This window comes from Ambystoma mexicanum, chromosome 10 (genome assembly GCF_040938575.1).
Source record: "Ambystoma mexicanum isolate Mex_15411 chromosome 10, UKY_AmexF1_1, whole genome shotgun sequence".
Classification (NCBI taxonomy): domain Eukaryota; kingdom Metazoa; phylum Chordata; class Amphibia; order Caudata; family Ambystomatidae; genus Ambystoma; species Ambystoma mexicanum.
In genome coordinates, this window is record NC_090932.1 from 1678161015 (window position 1) to 1678187231 (window position 26217).

At 50.2% G+C, this 26217-nt stretch overlaps 1 protein-coding gene across 2 annotated transcripts in view; it reads right to left on the reverse strand.

The window, feature by feature from the left end:
- The window catches only part of SCARB1 (scavenger receptor class B member 1), a 790530-nt gene that overhangs the window by 327304 nt on the left and 437009 nt on the right, over window positions 1-26217 (reverse strand). For both annotated transcript variants that reach the window (XM_069620116.1, XM_069620115.1), the window contains exon 5: window positions 15746-15841. In XM_069620116.1, the coding sequence (XP_069476217.1) occupies window positions 15746-15841 (96 nt within the window). The remainder of the gene's footprint in view (window positions 1-15745; window positions 15842-26217) is intronic.

Here is a 26217-nt window from a genome sequence, read left to right on the forward strand (position 1 = left end):
CCGGTTAAAAGGTATTTTTTAGGTCAAGTGTAGGAAAAATGTATGTTAGAATAGGTATAAAAAATGACTCTAGAAATGTTTATAGAAAAAGACTTGCATGACAGCAAAATTCACTAGATGGCACTGCGAGAAGGTCAAAGGTAAATCTATGTAGAAATAGGGGGGTTGAATCTAATACTTTATTAGCAGCACGTTAAAAAGCCATTTCACAAAGTCCTCAGTGAGAAAATCACAACCATTCACACCGGCCCTCTCTCTCCAGGGAAGCTCATCTATGATGGGCGATGTGGCACTAACCCCCATCTTCCTGTCGCCCATCAGGGAAGACCCGTGCCAGCCCAGTGTAAACACTGGAGCAGTCCAGCAGATTATTACTGCAGCCGAGGGAGCAGTGCAGAGCTGGCTTGAACTGCCAAAAGGCAAACAGTTTCCTGTTGACATTTCTGCCCCCCAGCACGCATGTCCAATAGACCATGCCAGGCCAGAAAGCAGTTTGATGCTCCAGCCTTGCACGGCCTATTGGACATGAGTGCTGTGGAACTGCACCTCTGAATAAAATGTGTGCTTCCTGTGCTTGTATGCGGGAGCCAGAAGGCATCCTTCATGGCAGTGCAGTGACAGGCAGGAATCAGATCAGGGCTGAAGTTAAATATGTGTGTTTTGTATGCTGTGTGTATGTATGAATGTGTGAATGAGAGAGTGCCTGATGTATGAGTGGTTGGCTGCTGTACCAATGTGTGTGAATAATATGTAAATGCTTGAATGAGCGAGTGAATGTGTGCATGCTTGTGTTTGTGCCACCCGGGGCGCCGGTTTGGGCACGGGAGATATTATTTTACTGTTCATCTATTAGAAATCCGGCATACGTGTTACTGTGTTGCTAGACTGGCATTCTGTGCAGCCAGTCTAGCTAGAATGTCTTATTGTGGCATGATTTTTTTTTTTTAACCAGGCATCTATGATAAAGCAAATAAAACTGTTATCTAGACTGGCATGCATTGGTGCAGCCAATTTGCAGACGTTGTCTTATTGTGGCATGGTATTTTTAATGGTACAGCCAAACAGGACTATGTCGTCTGTGGGTATACTGGCATATTGTGGTGCAGCCAGCATGGAAATGTATGGGCACAGCCAGCATGGAAATGTTTTTACACTGTCGTATTGTAGGGAAAGGGAGGAAAATGCATCAGAAATGCTCCTGTACTCTGTTTGTGACTTGCATATATTGGATTTTTTCATGGGTTACCCTACAAAAGCGATTGTAAATGGTCTGGATTTTGACCTAATTTATTTCAAAAAGTGTGTTATATAATCCAGCATTTTAACCCATAATTGAATAAAATGTTTTATTGGCGGGAGCCCAACCGAAAAACCCACTCCTTAGTTGGTTCACACTCCGTCGCTATGCTCAGTCGTTCTCTGGTATTTTTGGCAAATATTTACACCCTTCCACTAAAAAAATAAATAAAACAAACAAGCACAGGAAGCACACATTTTAGCTGCCACTTCCCGTACCTCTTATCCTCTCGCCACCTTCTACCACCTCTCCTGAACAATGAATCAAGAAGCCATAAAAACGGCAGGAGTTGCAATGGAGTAACTTTGCGCTAGAGCTGAGGCGGGGGGGGACAGAATATCTAAATGAAAGTGCAACCAAATGGTGTGCCACAAATGTTGGGCATGGGGGGCAAACACCATTACCACCCCATAAAAATGCACCCATGAGGAGATGCACTAAAGAAGACTTTACATTAAGAATTTAAATGTACTAGTGCCTCTAGGCCCATTTGTTTGTTCCTTAATTTCGGTCTTTTTTTAGTGTTTTTATTGCCTATAGTCACAGCACTTATTCGTAAGGCGCCTGTGCACAAGTGTTTCTAGGCGCTAATAGGAGAAAAGTGCATCAGATAAATAAAGCATTTTAAGAAAACAGATGCAGCAAAAAAAAGGTGATGCAGGCAGACGGGTGTAGAGAAGGGAACAGGGGGTGTGATGAATCTGTCAACATCGTCACTGATTCCCTTCACTGATTCCCTTCACTGATTCCCTTCCTGTCACTGATAAGCTTCTCTTAAGTGGCCAGGGAAAGGCAGACTCTACCCGACTGACTCTGGGGGTGCAGTGATATCTGCAGGAAGATCACAAAGCTCAGGGAGGCAGAAAAATACTGGATCAAAATAATACTTCAGCTGTAATTCTTAAAGACACCCATGAACCAACGTTCCTGTATGGCTCATTGCAATGTAGATGGAGGATTCCCAGGTTTTCCTAGCCAACAAGCTTACATACATTCCCCCTCACTTTATAGTACTGAGACGAGGAAGAGGGATGGAGTAATGAGGATGGCCAGAAGCGGTAAGCCAACGTGGTGTTCTAGTCTTCGAAAAATGCTAACCAACACCAGGAAGTTTAAAACGGACACAGCTGAACAGCACAAGAGAGGAGGAGGGACTGCAGCTGAATCAGACTTGTTCCGACACGGTTTGAAACATCGGAGGCGAGCAGACTGCAAGACACAGCACAGAGGCTGACGAGTACGGTGTGAAAGAGACTGAGCCGACAGAAGCTTGACGCACAATTGCCACAAGCAGATGGAGCCGCCAGAAACTGAGGTAGGCAAAGAGGGACCCAATCGGCTAACGGGATGCACTACCAGTCAGCGGGCCAAAGGCAGAAAAGATGGAAAGACATGAGGAACACCGAAGCCACCAGTGAAGACCGGTAAACCCAGGGAGAGTGAATGGGAGACCGTAGAGCTTCATGGCGAATACCACATACCTTTGACTGTGCGAAAAGGAACTGAAATAATTTATATAAACGCGAACATTGTTAAGAAAGGGTTGGTGACCCAATACTTGAAAGACATCATTTCCTGGATGCAAGAGAGTGAATAGAAAACTGAAAAGCTCTGGCAGGAAAGCAAACCAGGCAGTGTGCGAGTCTGGGACCCAAGTGCAAAACCCTGGCAGGAGAGTAAACCAGTGGTAAGAAGAGAAGTGAGAGAACTGGGGGGTAATCACCCGGCCCTGAAATTGTGGAACAGTGATAACCAGTAGAAAAGGGAAGAACCATACTCGTTTTGAGGATGAATAACAAAGTGGCAATACCACAGCAGGAGAGAGCATCAGGGTAGCTCAGGGGACAACCCCACTCCTTGAACTTGGGAAACAGTGACAGTCAAATGGAGACAGGAAGAAACACCACTTTTAAGGCTAATGGCGATCCAGAAACTGAATATATTTAAAATAAACATGTTGAAGGGAGACTCAAGGGAAGAGGCTTCCCCCTTGAACAAACTGGACCGGTGATAAAGTGAAATGTGAATCACCAGAAGAAACCTAGGGGAAGGGAAGACCCCTTTCTGGATCTTCATTCCTTTTCTTTTCTGCTCCTTAAAACTTTAAGTTTGAACTTTGAAACAAAGCTACAAGTATATAGCTTACAGAAATCCCCAGGTTGCACATTATATTGAGCTTAGCGTGAAAGGGTCAGCCTAGGGTTTTGGACACAGGGCGCAGGACACTCTTTGGTTTCACATCCGGACACAGACGTTCCTGAGTTTATTGCAGCGGGGAAACCCTTCTTATGATGGGGATGGATAGGATTTCTTCCAACCCCTCTTATTATTTTGTGATAAATAAAAGTCTGTAAATAACACTCAACATGACTCTGTGTCCGAGTCTTACTCTTGATCCCTTACAGTGGATGCAGGCAGGCGGGTGCAGCAAGGAAAAGGGGATGCAGGCAGGCGGGTGCAGCAAGGAAAAGGGGATGCAGGCACAGGTGTAGTGAGAAGAACAAAGCAGATGCAGGCAGGCGGGTGCAGCAAGGAAAAGGAGGGGATGCATGCGCGGGTGTAGTGAGAAGAACAAAGCAGATGCAGGCAGGCGGGTGCAGCAAGGAAAAGGAGGGGATGCATGCGCGGGTGTAGTGAGAAGAACAAAGCAGATGCAGGCAGGCGGGTGCAGCAAGGAAAAGGGGATGCAGGCACGGTGTAGTGAGAAGAACAAAGCAGATGCAGGCAGGCTGGTGCAGCAAGGAAAAGGGGATGCAGGCACGGCTGTAGTGAGAAGAACAAAGCAGATGCAGGCAGGCGGGTGCAGCAAGGAAAAGGAGGGGATGCAGGCACGGGTGTATTGAGAACAAAGCAGATGCAGGCAGGCGGGTGCAGCAAGGAAAAGGAGGGGATGCATGCACGGCTGTAGTGAGAAGAACAAAGCAAATGCAGGCAGACGGGTGCAGCAAGGAAATGGGGATGCAGGCAGGCGGGTGCAGCAAGGAAATGGGGATGCAGGCAGGCTGGTGCAGCAAGGAAATGGGGATGCAGGCAGGCTGGTGCAGCAAGGAAATGGGGATGCAGGCAGGCTGGTGCAGCAAGGAAAAGGAGGGGATGCATGCACAGGTGTAGTGAGAAGAACAAAGCAGATGCAGGCAGGCAGGTGCAGCAAGGAAAAGGGGATGCAGGCACGGGTGTAGTGAGAAGAACAAAGCAGATGCAAGCAGGCGGGTGCAGCAAGGAAAATGGGATGCAGGCACGGGTGTAGTGAGAAGACCAAAGCAGATGCAGGCAGGCGGGTGCAGCAAGGAAAAGGAGGGGATGCATGCACGGGTGTAGTAAGAAGAACAAAGCATATGCAGGCAGGCGGGTGCAGCAAGGAAAAGGGGATGCAGGCACAGCTGTAGTGAGAAGAACAAAGCAGATGCAGGCAGGCGGGTGCAGCAAGGAACAGGGGATGCAGGCACGGGTGTAGTGAGAAGAACAAAGCAGATGCAGGCAGGCGGGTGCAGCAAGGAAAAAGGGGATGCATGCACGGGTGTAGTGAGAAGAACAAAGCAGATGCAGGCAGGCTGGTGCAGCAAGGAAAAGGGGATGCAGGCACGGCTGTAGTGACAAGAACAAAGCAGATGCAGCCAGGCGGGTGCAGCAAGGAAAAGGGGATGCAGGCAGGCTGGTGCAGCAAGGAAAAGGGGATGCAGGCACGGCTGTAGTGAGAAGAACAAAGCACATGCAGGCAGGCGGGTGCAGCAAGGAAAAGGGGATGCAGGCAGGCTGGTGAAGCAAGGAAAAGGGGATGCAGGCAGGCTGGTGCAGCAAGGAAATGGAGGGGATGCATGCACGGGTGTAGTGAGAAGAACAAAGCAGATGCAGGCAGGCGGGTGCAGCAAGGAAAATGGGATGCATGCACGGGTGTAGTGAGAAGAACAAAGCAGATGCAGGCAGGCGGGTGCAGCAAGGAAAAGGGGATGCAGGCAGGCTGGTGCAGCAAGGAAAAGGAGAGAATGCATGCACGGGTGTAGTGAGAAGAAGAAAGCAGATGCAGGCAGGCGGGTGCAGCAAGGAAAAGGGGATGCATGCACGGGTGTAGTGAGAAGAACAAAGCAGATGCAGGCAGGCGGGTGGAGCAGGAAAAGGAGGGGATGCATGCACGGGTGTAGTGAGAAGAACAAAGCAGATGCAGGCAGGCGGGTGCAGCAAGGAAAAGGGGATGCAGGCAGGCGGGTGCAGCAAGGAAAAGGGGATGCAGGCAGGCTGGTGCAGCAAGGAAAAGGGGATGCAGGCAGGCTGGTGCAGCAAGGAAAAGGGGATGCAGGCAGGCTGGTGCAGCAAGGAAAAGGGGATGCAGGCAGGCAGTGTAGTGAGACAAAAAAGGTGATGCAGGCAGATGGGTGTAGTGAGGAAGAAAAAGATGCAGGCAGGCAGTGTAGTGAGACGAAAAAGGTGATGCAGGCAGATGGGTGTAGGGTGACCAGACCTCCCGGTTTTGCCGGGACTATCCCAGTATTTGGTGCCCTGGCCCGCTTTCTCAAGATTATGTTCCCATTGGAAACTGCAGTGGTCCCGGTTTTTGGTAGTAGGTCTTCATAGCTGGCAGCCAGGAATGCACAATCTCGCACAGAAGAAATGCTGCACTTTTTGAATTAAGATAGTGTTCGTCTGTGATAAATTAATTATCATATGTGTTTCTTTGAACAGTAACACTTAAACCCCCTTCTCCTCCAAACGCTACTGACGTGTGGTGCCTCCACAGCCATTTTCAAGAGTTAGTCCTACTTTTATGTTAGTTGCCCTATCCCTGCTTTTTGCTTTTTAAATCTGGTCAACCCAGTGTAGTGAGAAGAAAGAGTAGAGGGGAGAAAAATGGCGTTTGATGTTCTGGCAGAAAACAAGCAGAGAGAAGGACATTAAAAAAACATTTCAGTGAAAAGGCGCAGGGCTAGGGTGCAGAGGCCCACCAGGAAATCTCCATAGTTCCCTTGAGGCCAGTCCACCTCTGCCCAGCGTGCAGAGGCCCACCAGGAAATCTCCAGAGTTCCCTTTAGGCCAGTCCACCCCTGCCCAGCGTGCAGAGGCCCACCAGGAAATCTCCAGAGTTCCCTATAGGCCAGTCCACCCAACCCCAGGGTGCAGAGGCCCACCAGGAAATCTCCAGTGTTCCCTATAGGCCAGTCCAAACCTGTCCAGTGTGCAGAAGCCCGCCGGGAAATCTCCAGAGTTCCCTATAGACCAGTCCACCTCTGCCCAGGGTGCAGAGGCATGCAGGGAAATCTCCAGAGTTCCCTATAGACCAGTCCACCCCTGCCCAGTGTGCAGAGACCTACCGGGAAATCTCCAGAGTCCCCTATAGACCAGTCCACCCCTGCCCAGGGTGCAGAGGCCTAACGGGAAGTCTCCAGAGTCCCCTATAGGCCAGTCCACCCATGACCAGGATGCAGAGGCCTACCAGGAAATCTCCAGAGTTCCCTATTGGCCAGTCCACCCCTGCCCAGCGTGCAGAGGCCTGCCGGGAAATCTGCAGAGTCCCCTATAGGCCAGTCCAAACCTGTCCAGCATGCAGAGGCCTGCTGGGAAATCTCCAGAGTTCCCTATAGTCCAGTCCACCCCTGCCCAGGGTGCAGAGGCCTGCCGGGAAATCTCCAGAGTTCCCTTTAGGCCAGTCCACCCCTGCCCAGCGTGCAGAGGCCTGCTGGGAAATCTCCAGAGTTCCCTATAGGCCAGTCCACCCCGCCCAGGGTGCAGAGGCCTATCAGGAAATCTCCAGAGACCCCTTATAGCCCAGTCCATCCCTGCCCAGGGTGCAGAGGCCTGCCGGGAAATCTCCAGAGTTCCCTATAGGCCAGTTCACCCCACCCCAGGGTGCAGAGGCCCACCAGGAAATCTCCAGAGTTCCCTATAGGCCAGTCCAAACCTGCCCAGCGTGCAGAGGCCTGCCGGGAAATCTCCAGAGTTCCCTTTAGGCCAGTCCACCCCTGCCCAGCGTGCAGAGGCCTGCCGGGAAATTTCCAGAGTTCCCTTTAGGCCAGTCCACCCCTGCCTAGCGTGCAGAGGCCTGCCGGGAAATCTACAGAGTTCCCTATAGGCCAGTCCACCCCTGCCCAGAGTGCAGAGGCCTGCCGGGAAATTTCCAGAGTTCCCTTTAGGCCAGTCCACCCCTGCCTAGCGTGCAGAGGCCTGCCGGGAAATCTACAGAGTTCCCTATAGGCCAGTCCACCCCGCCCCGGGGTGCAGAGGCCTGCCGGGAAATCTACAGAGTTCCCTATAGGCCAGTCCACCCCGCCCCGGGGTGCAGAGGCCTGCCGGGAAATCTCCAGAGTTACGTATTAGCCAGTCCACCCCTGGCCAGGGAGCAGAGGCCCGCCAGGTAATCTATAGTCCCCTATTGGCCAGTCCACCCCTGGGTCCCTGCCCCAGTGGGGGGGGGGCTGACCTGGTGAACGTGCATCTCTCCAGCTCACTGGTGTCCACATCAAGGACCGGGACTTCTTCAAACTTAAGGAGAGCACCGGTACTCATATGTGTGGAGAGGAGGAGATGGAATAATTGTCCAGAGTCCTTGCCAGGAAAGCTGTGCCAGTACCCTCCAATAGTGTGCCACGATCCGGTCTTCCGCCCTCCACACCCTCTCATTGCAGAACAAAAGGAGAGCTGAATGTGAGGGCCTTGCGATTACTTTTCAAACTTTGTTTATTCTCAGCAGGCCCTTTTACAATGCTTAAATGTTTAGGTGAAAGGCGCTGCACCAAGCCATTTGGAACTGAATGCACACAGACAGTTCCAGTAACCTACCAGTAACGCGCCTTCCTTCACGACAATGCAAGCGAGCACACAATAAAAGACATAATGCAGAAGGATCTCATGGAGGGGATACTCCCCCTCTAGGGAGAAGGGCGACCATCTAGGGAATGGCCCTTATGAGAATGTCACCCCCACCCCCTCCCCCCACATACCTTAGCCTCTCCTTCCTCTCCTAACCTCTTGGTAGACATTGGACCTAGAGCGGAACTGTTCCACCCAGACAGGAAGGCATGGAAAAATTCCACGACGAGATAATTGAGAATCTAGCTACAAGGGGATGCAAATAATTCTGTAACTTTTGGGGGGACCTGGACGGTCAAAAACCCATCCAGGTGTGGCGGCATGGGCCAGGTAGATGCCACTGGCCCGGTGCCCAAAAGATAACAGTAGTTTATCATTGTGTGTTTGGATAAATACATCTACCAAATTGTGGTATGATTATGCTGTTGCAACGAAAACCACAGCCTTTTATTGCCAATCTATTCCTCCGGGCAACATTTCACAACAGCAACCAAGGTAACAGGTTGGCTGGCTCTGGGCGCCACATATTATGGCCAAGTGCTGCGGAATTGGGCACCAATGGAGCTCACGGGCACACGGGAATAATCAGGGGGGGGAAGGGCAAGGGAACATAGCCAACATGCAAGGGTGCGTCAGGTAGCACTTGCAGAAAAACAAAGAGGCAGCCTGGTGCCGCTTCCACTGACAGGTCCCCGCACCCCCTTCCTAACACCTACCACACCACAGGGAGACTAGCAACAAAAGGGGACCTGGCAGGTACAAGCTGTAGGGCAGGAAGATAGGGCAAGGGCCACACCAAGGTGTGAATGGCCGTCGGTGCCAGCCGGCCAGAGGGGCAGGAAACCCCTGGAAGCAGACATGCCAGCAGGCAAGGAAGAGCGAATATAAGGAGAGAACTGAAAGGATGAAACCAGTTCTCTGTCGCACTTGAACCGACGGAGCGCCATCGGTCATTCTGCGGGCGCAGCAGACTTCTTCTTTTCCCCAAATCCCACCCACCCCAACACAAAGGAGAAGAAAGGGACAACAGGGCAACGAACGAGGCCCACAAAGTCGTGGGAAGAAGCTGGTGGCACGGGCCAGGTAGATGCCACTGGCCCAGTGCCGAAAAGATACAGTTGTTTATCATTGTGTGTTTGGATAATTACATTTACCAAATGGTGTTAGGATTGTGCTGTTGTAATAAAAACCATGGCCTTTTATTGCCAATCATAAGACTATGCCTCACAACACCAGGCAAGGTAACAGGTCAGCAGACTCTGGGCTCCGGAGATCATCTCCAGTCTTGCTAGAACCCGGGGAGTTGCTAGGTCTGGAAAAGACCCGGGGCTAAGCTGATGTCGGAAATGTTGGGACTGGGGGCTAGCTAGACTTTTGGCTGTAGCTCCTGAGATTCTATCCGGGGCTACAACCAAAAGATCAGGGGCTATAGCCCCCTGAGACCCCCCTAGCAACGCCCCTGGCTAGAACGGTCGGGAAACACAGGGTTCCGGAGTGGAGAAAAGGAAGGACCCAGGAAGGGGGTTTAGATTGCGGGTGAGGCGGCCAGCAATGGTATGGGAGAGTGGAAGGAACAGAAAGGGGGCAGGGTACAGGAGAACATCGCTCCACTACTTTTAAACAGTTGAACCACTGAAAGCCCTTTTAAACGAATGTTTGGTTACATAATTAGGATTACGTTAATAGTGACCAGATGTACTTACAGCGCTACGGAAGTGCAAGAGTACAGTAGAAAGCACTCTAAAAAGGTTCGGCTTTCGGGGCAGAGGGAGGGTTCTACTAGCTTGGCAAGGGCAGAGGGAGGGTTCTAATAGCTTGGGAGAGGGAGGTGTCTACTAGCTTGGGAGAAGAAGGTGTCCACTAGCTTGGCAAGGGCAGAGGGTAATTTCTACTAGCTTGGCAAGGGCAGAGGGAGGTTTTCACTAGCTCAGCAAGGACAGAGGGAGGTTTCTACTAGCTCGGCAAGGGCAGAGAGGTTTTCACTAGCTTGGCAAGGGCAGAGGCAGGTTTCTACTAGCTTGGCAAGGGCAGAGGGTGGTTTCTACTAGCTTGGCAAGGGCAGAGGTAGGTTTCTACTAGCTTGGCAAGGGCAGAGGGAGGTTTCTACTAGCTTGGGAGAGGGAGGTGTCTACTAGCTTGGCAAGGGCAGAGCGTGGTTTCTACTGGCTTGGCAAGGGCAGAGGGAGGTTTCTACTAGCTAGGCAAGGACAGAGGGAGGTTTCCACTGGCTTGGCAAGGGCAGAGGGAGGTTTCTACTAGCTTGGGAGAAGGAGGTTTCTACTAGCTAAGCAAGGGCAGAGGGAGGTTTCTACTATCCTGGGAGAGGGAGGTTTCTACTAGTTCGGCAAGGACAGAGGGGGATTTCCACTACCTTGGCAAGGGCAGAGGGAGGGTTTTAATGGCATGGCAAGGGCAGAGGGAGGGTTTCCACTAGCTTGGCAAGGGCAGAGGGAGGGTTCTACTAGCTTGGCAAGGACAGAGGGGGGGTTCTACTAGCTTGGCAAGGGCACAGGGGGTTCTACTAGCTTGGCAAGGGCAGAGGGGGGTTTCCACAGATTGGCAAGGGCAGAGGGAGGGTTCTACTACCTTGGCAAGGGCAGAGGGAGGTTTCCACTAGCTTGGCAAGGGCAGAGGGAGGTTTCCACTAGCTTGGCAAGGGCAGAGGGGGGGGTTTCTACTAGCTAGGCAAGGGCAGAGGGAAGTTTTTACTAGCTAGGCAAGGGAAGAGGGAGGTTTCTACTAGCCTGGCAAGGGGAGCGGGAGGTTTCTACTAGATTGGCATTGGCAGAGGGAGGTTTCTACGAGCTTGGGAGAAGAAGGTTTCTACTTGCTTGGCAGGGGGAGAGGGGTGTTTCTATTAGCTAAGCAAGGGCAGAGGGAGGTTTCTACTAGCTAGGCAAGGGCAGAGGGAGGTTTCTACTAGCTAAGCAAGGAGAGAGGGAGGTTTCTACTAGCTTGCAAAGGGAGGTTTCTACTAGCTTGGCAAGGACAGCGGGGGGTATCTACTAGCTTGGCAAGGACAGAGGGTGGTTTCTACTAGCTTGGCAAGGGCAGAGGGAGGTTTTCACTAGCTTGGCAAGGGCAGAGGGAGGTTTCTACTAGCTTGGGAGAGGGAGGTGTCTACTAGCTTGGCAAGGGCAGAGCGTGGTTTCTACTGGCTTGGCAAGGGCAGAGGGAGGTTTCTACTGGCTTGGCAAGGGCAGAGGGAGGTTTCTACTAGCTTGGGAGAAGGAGGTTTCTACTAGCTAAGCAAGGGCAGAGGGAGGTTTCTACTATCCTGGGAGAGGGAGGTTTCTACTAGTTCGGCAAGGACAGAGGGAGTTTTCTACTAGCTTGGCAAGGGCAGAGGGGGATTTCCACTACCTTGGCAAGGGCAGAGGGAGGGTTTTACTGGCATGGCAAGGGCAGAGGGAGGGTTTCCACTAGCTTGGCAAGGGCAGAGGGAGGGTTTCCACTAGCTTGGCAAGGACAGAGGGGGGGTTCTACTAGCTTGGCAAGGGCACAGGGGGTTCTACTAGCTTGGCAAGGGCAGAGGGGGGTTTCCACAGATTGGCAAGGGCAGAGGGAGGGTTCTACTAGCTTGGCAAGGGCAGAGGGGGGTTTCTACTAGCTTGGCAAGGGCAGAGGGGGGTTTCTACTAGCTAGGCAAGGGTAGAGGGAAGTTTTTACTAGCTAGGCAAGGGCAGAGGGAGGTTTCTACTAGCCTGGCAAGGGGAGCGGGAGGTTTCTACTAGCCTGGCAAGGGGAGCGGGAGGTTTCTACTAGATTGGCATTGGCAGAGGGAGGTTTCTACGAGCTTGGGAGAAGAAGGTTTCTACTTGCTTGGCAGGGGGAGAGGGGTGTTTCTATTAGCTAAGCAAGGAGAGAGGGAGGTTTCTACTAGCTTGCAAAGGGAGGTTTCTACTAGCTTGGCAAGGACAGCGGGGGGTATCTACTAGCTTGGCAAGGACAGAGGGTGGTTTCTACTAGCTTGGCAAGGGCAGAGGGAGGTTTTCACTAGCTTGGCAAGGGCAGAGGGAGGTTTCTACTAGCTCGGCAAGGGCAGAGGGAGGTTTCCACTAGCTCGGCAAGGACAGAGGGAGGGTTCTACTAGCTTGGGAGAGGGAGGGGTCTACTAGCTTGGCAAGGGCAGAGGGTGGTTTCTACTAGCTTGGCAAGGGCAGAGGGAGGTTTCTACGAGCTTGGGAAAGGGAGGTTATTACTAGCTAGGCAAGGGCAGAGGGAGGTTTCTACTAGCTTGGCAGGGGCAGAGGGAGGTTTCTACTAGCTAAGCAAGGAGAGAGGGAGGTTTCTACGGGCAAGGCAAGGGCAGAGGGAGGTTTCTACGAGCTTGGGAAAGGGAGGTTATTACTAGCTAGGCAAGGGCAGAGGGGGGTTTCTACTAGCTCAGCAAGGGCAGAGGGGGGTTTCTACTAGCTCGGCAAGGGCAGAGGGGGGTTTCTACTAGCTCGGCAAGGACAGAGGGAGGTTTCTACTAGCTCGGCAAGGGAAGAGGGAGGGTTCTACTAGCTTGGCAAGAGCAGAGAGGGGCTTCCACTAGCTTGGCAAGGGCAGAGGGAGGGTTCTACTGGCTTCACAAGGGCAGAGGGAGGGTTCTACTAGCTTGGCAAGGGCAGAGGGAGGGTTCCACTAGATTGGCAAGGGCAGAGGGGGGTTTCCACTAGCTTGGAAAGGGCAGAGGGAGGGTTTTACTAGCTTGGCAAGGGCAGAGGGGGGTTTCTACTAGCTTGGCAAGGGCAGAGGGGGTTACTACTACTACTAGCTTGGCAGGGGCACAGGGAGGTTTCTACTAGCTTGGCAAGGGTAGAGGGGGGTTTCCACTAGCTTGGCAAGGACAGAGAGGGGGATTTCTACTAGCTTGGCAAGGGCAGAGGGAGTTTGCCATTAGCTTGGCAAGGGCAGAGGGAGGGTTCTACTAGCTTGTAAAGGGCAGAGGGAGGATTCTACTAGCTTGCAAAGGGCAGATGGAGGGTTCTACTAGCTTGGCAAGGGCAGCCGGAGAGTTCTACTAGCTTGGTAAGGGCAGCCAGAGGTATCTACTAGCTTAGCAAGGGCAGAGGGAGGGTTCTACTAGCTTGAGAGAGGGAAGTCTCTACTAGCTTGGGAGAAGGAAGTTTTCTACTAGCTTGTCAAGGGCAGACGGGTTTCTACTAGCTTGGGAGAGGGTGGTTTCTACTAGCTTGAGAGAGAGAGGTTTCTACTAGCTTGGCAAGGGGAGAGGGAGGCTTCTACAAGCTTGGGAGAGGGAGGTTTCTACTAGCTTGGCAGGGGGAAAGGGAGGTTTTTACTAGCTAGGCAAGGGCGGAGGGAGGTTTCTACTAGCAAGACAAGGGCAGAGGGCGGTTTCTACTAGCTGGGCAAGGGCAGAGGGAGGTTTCTACTAGCTTAGGAGAGGGTGGTTTCTACTAGCTTGGGAGAAGGAGGTTTCTACTAGCCAGGTAAGGGCAGAGGGGGGTTTCTACTAGCTAGGCAAGGGCAGAGGGAGGTTTCTACTAGCTAGACAAGGGCAGAGGGAGGTTTCTACTAGCTAGGCAAGGGCAGAGGGAGGTTTCTACTAGCTCAGCATGGGCAGAGGGAGGTTTCTACTAGCTCAGCATGGGCAGAGGGAGGTTTCTACTAGCTTGGGAGAGGGAGGTTTCTGCTAGCTTGGGAGAGGGAGCTTTCTACTTGCTTGGCAGGGGGAGAGGGGTGTTCTATTAGCTAGGCAAGGGCAGAGGGAGGTTTCTACTAGCTAAGCAAGGAGAGAGGGAGGTTTCTACTATCCTGGGAAAGGGAGGTTCTACGAGCTAGGCAAGGGCAGAGGGAGGTTTCTACGAGCTAGGCAAGGGCAGAGGGCGGTTTCTACTAGCTCGGCAAGGACAGAGGGCGGTTTCTACTAGCTTGGCAAGGGGAGCGGGGAGAGGATGTTTTCTACTAGCTTGGGAGAGGTAGGTTTCTACTAGCTTGGGAGAGGGAGGTTTCTACTAGCTTGGCAAGGGGAGAGGGTGGTTTCTATAGCTAGGCAAGGGTTGAGGGAGGTTTCAACTAGCACAGCAAAGGCAGGGGAAGGTTTCTACTAGCTTGGGAGAGGGAGGCTTTGCTAGCATGGCAAGGGCAGAGGGAAGTATTTTTTACCGGAAATGTCAGCTTAATCAGAAGTATGTTGTTGGGCTACTTTGGGGCTAGTTCCTAGCTCCATTTGGGCTATAGCTGGCTTTCCTTTTCTGGCAACCCTGGTACTGAGGAGTCCCGCCAGCCTGGGCCGCACTCCAGCCTTCGTGTCTCACATGCGGATCCTCTGCTTTGTCTCTCTCTCTCTCTCTCTCTCTTTCTCTCTAGGCCCCAAACCTGCAATCTGTGGAGGGTCCATTATGAGGGAAGTAAACGGGTTCTACTAGCTTAGCAAGGGCAGAGGGAGGGTTCTACTAGCTTGAGAGAGGGAGGTCTCTACTAGCTTGGGAGAAGGAAGTTTTCTACTAGCTTGTCAAGGGCAGACGGGTTTCTACTAGCTTGGGAGAGGGTGGTTTCTACTAGCTTGAGAGAGAGAGAGGTTTCTACTAGCTTGGCAAAGGGAGAGGGAGGTTTCTACTAGCTTGGGAGAGGGAGGTTTCTACTAGCTTGGCAGGGGGAAAGGGAGCTTTTTACTAGCTAGGCAAGGGCGGAGGGAGGTTTCTACTAGCAAGACAAGGGCAGAGGGTGGTTTCTACTAGCAGGGCAAGGGCAGAGGGATGTTTCTACTAGCTTAGGAGAGGGTGGTTTCTACTAGCTTGGGAGAAGGAGGTTTCTACTAGCCAGGCAAGGGCAGTGGGGGGTTTCTACTAGCTAGGCAAGGGCAGAGGGAGGTTTCTACTAGCTTGGGAGAGGGAGGTTTCTGCTAGCATGGGAGAGGGAGCTTTCTACTTGCTTGGCAGGGGGGGAGGGGTGTTCTATTAGCTAGGCAAGGGCAGAGGGAGGTTTCTACTAGCTAAGCAAGGAGAGAGGGAGGTTTCTACTATCCTGGGAGAGGGAGGTTCTACGAGCTAGGCAAGGGCAGAGGGAGGTTTCTACGAGCTAGGCAAGGGCAGAGGGCGGTTTCTACTAGCTCGGCAAGGACAGAGGGCGGTTTCTACTAGCTTGGCAAGGGGAGCGGGGAGAGGATGTTTTCTACTAGCTTGGGAGAGGTAGGTTTCTACTAGCTTGGGAGAGGGAGGTTTCTACTAGCTTGGCAAGGGTAGAGGGAGGTTTCAACTAGCACGGCAAGGGCAGGGGAAGGTTTCTACTAGCTTGGGAGAGGGAGGCTTTGCTAGCATGACAAGGGCAGAGGGAAGTATTTTTTACCGGAAATGTCAGCTTAATCAGAAGTATGTTGTTGGGCTACTTTGGGGCTAGTTCCTAGCTCCATTTGGGCTATTGCTGGCTTTCCTTTTCTGGCAACCCTGGTGCTGAGGAGTCCCGCCAGCCTGGGCCGCACTCCAGCCTTCGTGTCTCACATGCGGATCCTCTGCTCTGTCTCTCTCCCTCTCTTTCTCTCTCTCTCTCTCTCTAGGCCCCAAACCTGCAATCTGGGGAGGGTCCATTATGAGGGAAGTAAACGGCCTCCTAGCGGGCGGAGCCCATTCAGGGGACACTGCAGCAGTTTACACAGGGCCCCCCTCTCCCAGGGGGGCTTTTGGGAGGGGTGGGGTAGTTTACCTCCGTCAGGCCGTTCCAGGAGTCCATCATCTGGACGCGGCGGATGTCGTCCACGCCGGTGAAGACGGTGAACAGGCCAGTGTTGGAGTTATTAAACTGTGAGAAAAAAAAAGAAAATTCACCTCAGTAAAATGGCCTCAGCAATGCCGTCAAAAACAGAAAACTATGCAATGAACGCGTCAGAAGAAGTGGCACATTTACAACCACGGGCAGTGGGAATAGGCGCACAATGTCATTGAGCTTACTGGGTTGAAGCCCCCCGAAATGTTAGGTATGGGGGGGAGGCTTAACAGTTCAAAGGATCAGGAACATGCACCAGCAGCAGAGCCTTTCTTATGCAGGATGGAAGGGGGATTTCCACCTGAAGACCACCAGTCACCTTGCAAACCTGCACAACACAATAAAGCACCCCTTGAAAAGGTGTTCACACCCATAACGTCTGCTAGCTTGATATGCTAAAAAGTAAAGTGTAATTTCATGTCCTTACTTGAATGTTCTAAAAACCATGCATAACACGCTGGAGGTTTGGGACGAATCTCCAAACCTAAGTGGGTTTATGACAACTTTTATTGTGTGTCTTCAAGCGCTGAAAATAAAGTGGGTAAATAGATATTTTGCCTTCTGCATCTTACAGTTTTCCATTGGGGATGTGGAAAATAAAGGTGCACGGAGATTATTGTGGCCCAACGTGCTGCTGCTATAAGGACTTACATGTTGTCATGATGCTTTTCTATGCAATTTGTGTATTTTCTAAGTAAACTGTATAGGACAGTATTATTGTAGGACTTGACACCCAAAACTTATATATTTGTTCCAAGTAAAGCGTGTAAAAAGGTGGCTGTGTCCAAATTGCAGAGTGGGTTAAAAACCCTGCTTTGCTGTTTAGCATAAGTGTGTGATCCCGGGCAAATAATGTAATCGTCTATCCTTTATTTGTGTTTGTGTTTGGTTTCAGAAACAAAACCTTTACAAAAAATGTTTGTATACAATAAAATAATATACATACAAAATAAAACACATTTAAAAACTCGTTTTCTTCAGTTACATTATTTCATCATTACATTACATTTTTTTACATCATTTTTATAAAAGGAAATATTTAAAATAATCTTAAATAAATCTTAAAATAAAATCATTCTTGAACTATAAGACCACAGACATTCAATAAGAATCGTACAATTGCTATTTTTAAAGAGATCCACCAAATTACCTCTGGAAAATATCTTTGCTTGCGACACAAATTTACTGAAATAAGTTTCACGTTCCTCACAATCTAGTAATAGATGTCTTAGTGTTTCCTTTACAATAGTGTTTTTACAAAAGCGGCAGGGCACATGCCCTTTTCCCATTTTGTCGCTAATTTCTTGGATTTGCCCAGTTGGCAGTACATTAAAACGAAACCGCATAAGATTACATAAGATTACACCTCCATTTTCTATCAGGAACTTTATTTAAGTATACAAATATAAAATAATGTAAGCTCACCCGGACTTCACCTGCAAAAATTGGAGTGATTACAGTTTTAATAAGTGTAGGGACAAATTGGTGTACCCTGGTGCTCCTCTGCTAGTGGCTCCAATACTTTCACATAGAATTGCATTATTGCTGCACTGGCACTCAGCTAGTCTCGTAACACTTGATTTGACAGGTAGACAGTTTCGCCAGCCAATCAGTGCACCAGAGATTCTAGTATAGCGGACTAATTTTGGTAGAACCAACATTACATTTTCTGCATTGTTGCTCCAAGCCACTGAAGTCGCTTGGGCTGTCCAGAGTCCTGCCCCACACTCTGCTATGTCCTGTTATGCTGTGATATTGAGTATTTCATTACACACCATCTGCCATTTTCACACTTTCTAAGAACTTCAGGATCTGCAAGAAGTGGGTGTTTTCACACTTAAAGGAGAGAATTAACTGATTGTAACTTTGAAGCCGCACTCGAGTAGTCTCATTACAAAAGGAGATGCCCCTATGCAAGTAAGTTTGCCACTCCTCCACCGTCTCTGAAGTTTGCGCCTCTACCAACATTTGAAGGGGTAGCCCCTGCCTAAATCTTAGCGCAGGTGCACCCCTGGATGAGCGCACTTGAATTTTGTTAGGCCCAGAGGTGAGGGCAGCCTTTCCCCAAAACTGGTGCTGTTAAGGTCTTACTGTGTTTGTTCAGAAAAATGTACTTGAACAAACTGAGTAAAACTTTAAAGCTGCTTCTTTCAATAAAGACTTCCATCCCCTCTCTGCACATTGCGCTTTAAAATATACTATTTGATAGTTGGTCCCCACGCCAGACCATCGGTGGGTAGAACAGTGGGGACAAAGACTCCAAGTTTGCCCCACCTATTTTCTGAATGTAGGTTTTGTTGCGCCCCTGGGTGGGAACCACTTATCGGGGCCGATGCTTCAAACTTCACAGCCCAGATCAATCGCAAAGCACACACGACACATATGCAGCACGTGGCAATGGTGCAGGACAGCAGCACAACACTGTGCAAACACTCAAGTATGGCAGTCCCTCAGACTTGCATACTAACCACAGTGGCAGTGCATGTTCTGCAGACCCATAGATGCGACCCATGGTAACACTGCAGACCCACACGCTACCCACAGGGCATGGCAGTCCCTCAGACTCGCATACCAACCACAGTGGCAGTGTATGTCCTGCAGACCCATAGATGCGGCCCATTGCAGCACTGCAGACACAAACGCCACCCACAGGGCATGGCAGTCCCTTAGAGTGGCATACTAACCACAGTGGCAGTGCATGTTCTGCAGACCCATAGATGCGACCCATGGTAACACTGCAGACCCACATGCTACCCACAGGGCATGGCAGTCCCTCAGACTCACATACCAACCACAGTGGCAGTGCATGTCCTGCAGACCCATAGATGCGGCCCATGGCAGCATTGCATACCCACCCACAGGGCATGGCAGATCTGTGGACGTGCATAGTGTTGACACTTCAATGGGCGCAGGTACACACACAGACACACACTGGGGTACTCATCACAGACTGAGGGGTGCGTAGGGGGACAGGGGCACCAATTTGCACATTGCCTAATGCTGTTTTTCAAAGATTCTAGCAGCAGGCAATTGCCCTGGGTGCAGGTGAAGCCCCTAGTCGAGTGTATAGCCTTGCCTGGCGGGGCTCAACTTGATACACCGATTGTGTTATGGAAACCAGAATCTGGCCCTTCGAAGCACTCTCCCTTGGCAGCTCGCATCCGCAGGGGTGTGGAGAGAAGGCACCGCCATGCACAGGAACGCGGACAGACATACACGATACCCTAGCCGTTTTCTTGGAGATGTACTGACTTCCTAATGATTAATCCAACACAACAAAATCATCAGAGACATAGGTATGGTGATTCACTTGCCCCAATCCAGACATCCTGGTAAGGACTGAACTGTACCGTGTCATAGGTCGCAAGCAGATCGATCCCCAGGACCAGTTTTCATCAACCACAGACTGGGATGTAGGGGCTGGCCCGAGTAAGAACAAAGAAAGAATTGTAGGGATTAACGAATGCAATATATCGACAGAGATGAGAGACAGCCTTGTCCTGCTGAAACTAGATCACGGTAAGGAAGAAATCTTGTCTAAATCTTGAAAGACTTAGTACTGAACAACATCTATAACTATCGACGGTTGGATGTCCAAGAACGGGTTATGTCTTAAAGGCAATAAAACCGAGATCCTTATTTTTGGATCCCCTCAGGCTCATTCCAAACTGGACGCTGCATACGAGAAATTTCTGTTACAAGGTAACAAAATCGTGACCCAGAAGAAAGTCAAAACCCTAGGAGCCTATCTGGAGGATTCCCTGAATTCAGAAGCCCAGTTGCCAACATCTGCGGCGGACCTGTAACCATCATCTTACGCTTCGTCGGACCATTGACCCTCTTTCAATTGAATGAATTCTGTAATCATAACTTGAGCTACTATTCCATCGAGGCTTGACTATGGTAACACGGTACGTGGCACCTCAAAATGGAACATCCAGGCCCGCCAAACCATCCAGAACGACGAGGTTCACGTGGCCGTGAACATTCCAAGAAGATTGCATATATCAAATTTCAGGAAAGATCTTCACTGGCTCCCAGTGCAGGAGCGAATTCAGTTCAAAATTGGCATGCTAGTGCATCACTCTCTTTACGGCAAGGCCCCGGAATATCTGAAAGCCTTGGTTCAACCGCACCAATCTAAAATAAATGTGCGCTCCTCTCTCAGTCACCTGCAGGGAATTAGGTTCTCAAGATCTAGGGGGTTAGGAAGATCCTTCCCGGCCATCTAATCTTCTTTCTGGAATGCCCTACCCCCTACCATTAGAGCCATTCCCAACTTGATGCTCTTTTCAGGTAATTCCATGGCCTTAATAGTCGTGTCCTCCTGTGATTCCCGATTTGTTACTATAGTCTACTGTCTCATCCTTCTGTTGCCCATGTGTCTTTGTTGCGCCCTGATGCCTAGGGGCCGTCGGCACATTACAAATCCATAAATAAATATATGAGCGTGCGTTTTCCCCAGGCAGCAATGCTTATAACCAACCCTACTAAAACCTCACCCCTCTTCACACACCTCTCAAACCCAAACTAAACTCAACCATACCTCTTAAACTACAGCAACCCGCATGCACTTCACCACACCGCAACAACAAACACACCACACAGAGCCTCACAAAAGCACACGACGGACTCCGACTGGATACCTCACTAAAAAGCTCAGCGAACGGTGTTAACTGAACTGAAGCTGCCAACAGCCCATCACAGCTCCCTTGCTCCCTCTCCAAACTTTGTCCTACTAACGCGCCCCACCCCCCTTTCTTCATATCCGGCAGAGTGCCAGGGGACCACTACGGCAGTGATGGTGCGCGGCAGAAATATCCTTTAACGTTGACGTAGAGCACAGACATCCACAGCAATTGAACGTGGATTTAAGCTGGGGCCACAGTCCTCACACATTGCAAAGGGTGTGCAGGTGTAGGCCCGGTGTGGAGTGTGTGAGTCACACGTTGCTGCTGTAGATATACCCGCCTACATTTGAAAAAGAAAAACCCTGAGATTTGCGTCACAGAATGCCCCGCCCACATCCACTGAAGACTCCGCCCATCATCACGCCCACTTTTGCCCACCAGCTCGGCACTCCCTGTCCCTCGGTTCACTAATTTCAAAAAGTCAAAGCGCCCAGGGGCCGTCACTAATTGCGCCAACACACCCATCTGTGTATCAAGTATTTATACCAGGTGCGAGTAGTTCACCTAGAGGCCTGCCTTTTCTCTTCAACTTCCATGCAAATGTTGCTATAATAGAACTATTCGTTTTAGAAGCTGTGAAAAACTGTCACTTATTTGGACAGACCCCCTCCTAGAAATTAAATGAAAGGTGTTTTTTTAAATTTAGTAAACGGGGGCGGGGACAGAAATCCACCACTGTGTGCAACTTTTAAATAATGTACTTTGTTTGTTTTTGGGGTTCATACAGTAAACAGTCATGGTTTTTTTCTGCCTTTACATGAAACCACAAACTGAAGAGTTTTCCAAGACTGTAAAGCAGTCACTTGCTCGAACCTTTGTGATGTAGCGCTTGAAGGCCAGCTTTCACACCCTCTGCTTTGCATCCATGGCGATGACCCATAAAGGGCACTTTGCCTCAACACACTGCCCTGCAAAGCGCTCTTCCAGCAAGGGCCGCACGTGCATTCACAGAGAAACGCGCAGCGCCTTCACTGCAACACTCCCCAGTTAACTTTTACCCTGGTCTTTCCCGTGAAAAGAGCCTGCACGATATATCACGATATATCCGCGCTCCTTCCGATGTTACAGAATCGGTTCCATGTCACTTCATTGCGAGATATTTTTTCCAGGGGGTGGGGGTGTTTTACCGCTATTTTAATGGAAAAAAACTCACCTTATTTTTTTTTACATTATTTTTGGGGGGGGGGATTCCTCACCCAACACCTCCAATACCCCTTTAATTTTTTTTTATTCCCAAACACCCACACCCCATATATCTAATTTTCTAACCCCCACCCCAAAAAAATACAATGGGTTTTTTGTTAAAAAATTTGTGGTAAAAAACCCTGCGATGAAAGGACGTCGTACCACAGAATCAAGGGACCAGTCATCAAACAGACAGAAAACCGGAGACTCCATGCTCTCCCCTGGAGACCCGGAGAAGAGCGTGGAAACACAGTCCTCTGGACTAAACCCGGAGACTTGGCAGGTATGTATGGCTGTAAACCTCACGGGGTGGGGGCTAGTGAGTAAATGTGCATTCTCGGGGGAATGAGTGTTGAACACAGGCCCGAGTTCTACAGGCTGAAAAGCTTACACACGAATCCGCTTCGGTGCACAGAACACGAGGACCGCTACCGTCACAAAGGATTCTAGCATTCTCCAAGGATTAGGCTAATTGGGAGGACAGACTAATGCCTGTGCTGTAATGCCCCGACACTGAGCAGTCATGTGTGTGAGCGCCTCCCACGCCTAGACTAACAGGAGAAGGCACTTGCAATGTCCCTGCACTCAGGCTGCTTCCAGGGGAAGGGCTTGCATGCTGCGTGGGGAAGCAGCTCAACAGTTTGCCATGAGCAATGGCACAAGGCCATGCATGCTCAGAGTGAACTCAAGCCAGCAAGAACCCCCGGGGGTGAAAGGGGGCGGTGGGAGGCTGCACGCACCTCCTGTCAGTCAATATGGACGAATCCGCCCCCACTTCCACAATGCTCTACCTAGATCCCAGGCTTAACCCAACATGGGGCTGGGAGGGGGGTGGGGACAGTGCAGTACATGGGGTAATAGAATAAATACATAACAATAAGAGAAGGTGGGCGAGCTGGTGGCAAGTGCAAGGGTAAGTGCAGACATCAGGTGTCAAGTGCTGGAGGGGGACTGTCGGGATACATAAAACAGTCCCCAAGTGCAGGGGGTTGCCAGGGAGGCAGTGCAGGTGTGTAACTGGCAGGGGAGGGGACCTGGGCCCGAGATCAGAGGATGGCCAGGTAACCAGTACAGTTTTAGACAGGAATTCAGCAGGGTAAGAGGAGGAGAGAAAGCAGAAGCCAAGAGGAAGGTTTTCAGGTGCTTCCGGAACCGAAGATGGTTCTCCCGAAGTTGCAGGGAGGCAGAACAGCTGTTTCGCGGGGAGGCGCCAGCCGAAGAGAGAGATCTACCGCCAACTCGGTGCTTGGAGAAGCGACTGACTGAGGAAGTTGGAGGCAGATGAGCAAAGAGCTTGAGAGGGAAGATATTTAGGAAGAGAGAATTGAAGGTATTGAGGCCCCAGGCCCCAGAAGGCCTTTTGGACAATGCAGAGTGTTTAGAACTTAATCCTCGCAAGCCACTGGGAGCCAATGCAGAGATTTCAGTCCTGGAGAGATAGGATCCCTGGGCTTGAGGCCAAGGACAAGTCTTGCAGTCCTGTTCTGGATGAGTTGCAGACGGCGGAAAGTAGTAGCAGGCAGATTTAGAAAGAGGCTATTGCAGTACTCCAGCTTAGAGAGAACCAGAGCTCTGGAGACAGGGAGCTTCTGGGGGAAGGAGAGTAAAGGAAGAATACCTCTGAGGAGGTGCAGCTGGTAGTGCGACTTCTTATAGATGTCAGAGATGTGAGGAGAGAAGGAGAGTGTGCAGTCGAAGATGACCCTGAGGTATTTAGCCTCACAGGTGGGAGCAGGAAGGGGGCTAAGAGGGGCCAGCCAGAGACGGACAGGAAAGGAGGGAGCAGGTGTGCTGATGAGGAGAATCTCCATTTTACTGGCATTTTAAGGCAGAGCTCATTGGCGGCACACCACCGCTGGATAGCAGACAGACAGTCAGAGATGAGAGACGGAGAAGAGGTGGCCGAAGGTAGCCTGGAAATGAACTGTCATCCGCATAGCACAAAGTTGGGTCAGAGAGCGGCAATGCAGTGGGCAAGAAGTGCCAGGTATTCGTTAAACAGCCTGGGAGAGAGGTTAGACCCCTGGGTGACACCACAGGTAGAGATAAAGATAGAGGAGAGGAAGGACCCAAGTTTGACCTGGGAGGGACGATCAGAGAGGAAGATAGTCAGATACACCAGGGCCTGACCGGTGATACCCAGGTTATCACAGAGACGGTTGAGCAGGATTGCATGGTTGACCGTGTCAAAGACAGAAGAGAGATCAAGTAAGATGAGGACACAGGGGGTGTTGGAATCGAGGTTGGAGAGCAGGTCTTCACGGATGTTCAGAAGAGCAGTTTCTGTGCTTCTGGCAGCTCCGAAGACAGACTGATTGTCATGGAGACAACCAACAGATTCAGTGTGAAGATTAAGCTGGGAGATGGCCAGCTTTTCCATGAGTTTGCCCAGGAAAGGCGTGATTTCAGTACTGAAAACAGTATTTCAATGACAGTGAAGGGAAGAATCCCAAACCAAGATGAAGTGCAGGTCATGCCCTCCTGGCAACCAATAGGCAGAAACCCACCCCCATACAAGTCCTTTTCTCTAACATGATATCCTCTTTCTTTGCTGCTGACGCCAAAAGCTAAGTACATTCCCTTCACTAGTGTGCTTTGTTGCTAATTGGTGTCTTCAGAAGTTTCAGAAAGGTTAATTTCTCCCATTGTATATTATTATGTCACAGTTTCCCTGGTTATATTACGAGGAAAGTGTGTGTTGTTACATGACTACGTGATGGTTGTCTCTCAATTCCTCTCAGGTTTAGTTTGGTTTCTCAGTGCATAGGTGACTGCTGCGTTCATTTATTCACCCTGCAGCGGTGGCACTCGCGCAAACGCCCAGCCTACCCGAGCGCTGGGTTTGCTTAAGGCTTGTTCGCGAGCCAGCTTGGCAGTATGCGTGTGTGCTTGCAACCAGCTCCATCCTCTATCATTATCAGACGTGCTTCGTCTGAGTGCGGCCTGCTCCGTGTCTAGGCTGCACCTGGTATTCATGACATCACGAGGCATTTTATCTCGTCTTGCTTGGTTTCCAGGCTTCGCCTGGCTTTTATTTATAACACAGAGCGCGCAACATTATTTTAGCCCATATACCTCAGCAGGAGACAATTTTGGGCAACGTCTGTTCAGTGTTTATTTCCTACGTTGCATTTGCCTATTAACTCCGTATATCACAGCCGCTACACTGTGCAGAGGAATCATTACATTAACAGCACTTTGTTCTCCCTTGGGTGGTTTTTGTTTCAAGAAAAAGTGTGTCACCTTTCTTTCTATTTAGCTATGGTTGCAACCAAGGGAATAGAGGGCTCTTCTTCTGTATTTTATTTTGTATTTTATTAATTCTTATAAAGCACTTTTATCCAAAGCACTGTACATAGTATAGAACCAACGGTACAAAATTGTTGGAATAAAATAATTCAAATATCAATTCAGAAAACAAACAATCATGGACAGTGAAGTAGGGGATTTTTCAAAGAAACAGAAAAAAGAATAAACATTAATGGATCGAAGAGAAAGTGGAAGAAGATTCCAATGGCGAGGAGCAAGAAGTTCAAAAGAGCGAAAACAAGATTGGGCACAGGGCGGACGGGGAACAGTCAACTTAAAAAGACAAGAAGAACGAAGAGAGCGAGAAGGACTACAAAAGGAGAGCAGAACAGCAAGATGGTCTAGAGCAAGCCCATAGAGAGAGATTTAAAAACCAAACTGAGAAAATGAAATTTAAGTTGGGACTGAAAAGGCAGCCAACCAAGGGATGCAAGTGAAGCTGAAATGGAATCACGTTAAGAGAGAAGGCAAAGTACGCAAATAGAAGAACGAGAAATCGATTTCAGAGGAGCAGCTGATGCCAGTACCCAGGTTAGGCCTTCAAAGAAAATGGAAAGGTCTGCGGAAGATTCTAGTTTTAAGGGTTCTGGGGAGGGCCCCCCTTCAGTAACTAGGGCAATTCAAGATTCTATCCGGACCTCAGCTTTTGATAGACTAATAACATTTCTGATTTTCGCTCTCATTCGGATGTGGGCTCATCCCTAGCAGTGCATGTCCTAGAGTGTTCAGCCAAGTCCAGACATTTGGAAGGACACCCCAGTCCTGTGTCCAGTTCGCCAGGTCAAGATCTGTCCCCTAGAAGGGCTTTAAAGCGTACATTGGGGGAAGGGGGAAGACTCGGTCAGGGCCTCGTATTAACGCTCCTTAAACTTCCATATCCTCACAGGATAGTTCTGAAGATTCAGATTACCCCATACCCTCCCTCCCCCCCAAGAGGCGTGAAAAGAAGGGGACTCCCGTGGATCCATCCCAAGGAGCTGCTGGCCCTTTGTTAGATGACAGCGGGGTGCCGTTCTTTGATCCCTCTCTCATCCAACACCCAAGGTCTGTGGAGTGGCACCCCTCTAATGACGTCTCTACATTTTTACATCATTGGGTTAGGAGGATAGGAACAAGCTCTGTTCTGAATGCCCTAGACCTGTTATCTCTGACATGGTGGCTTTTACCCCCGACATTGACCAACCTATGGTGTCTTTCTTATCCCAGAAAGGAAAGAACCCCAAGAAG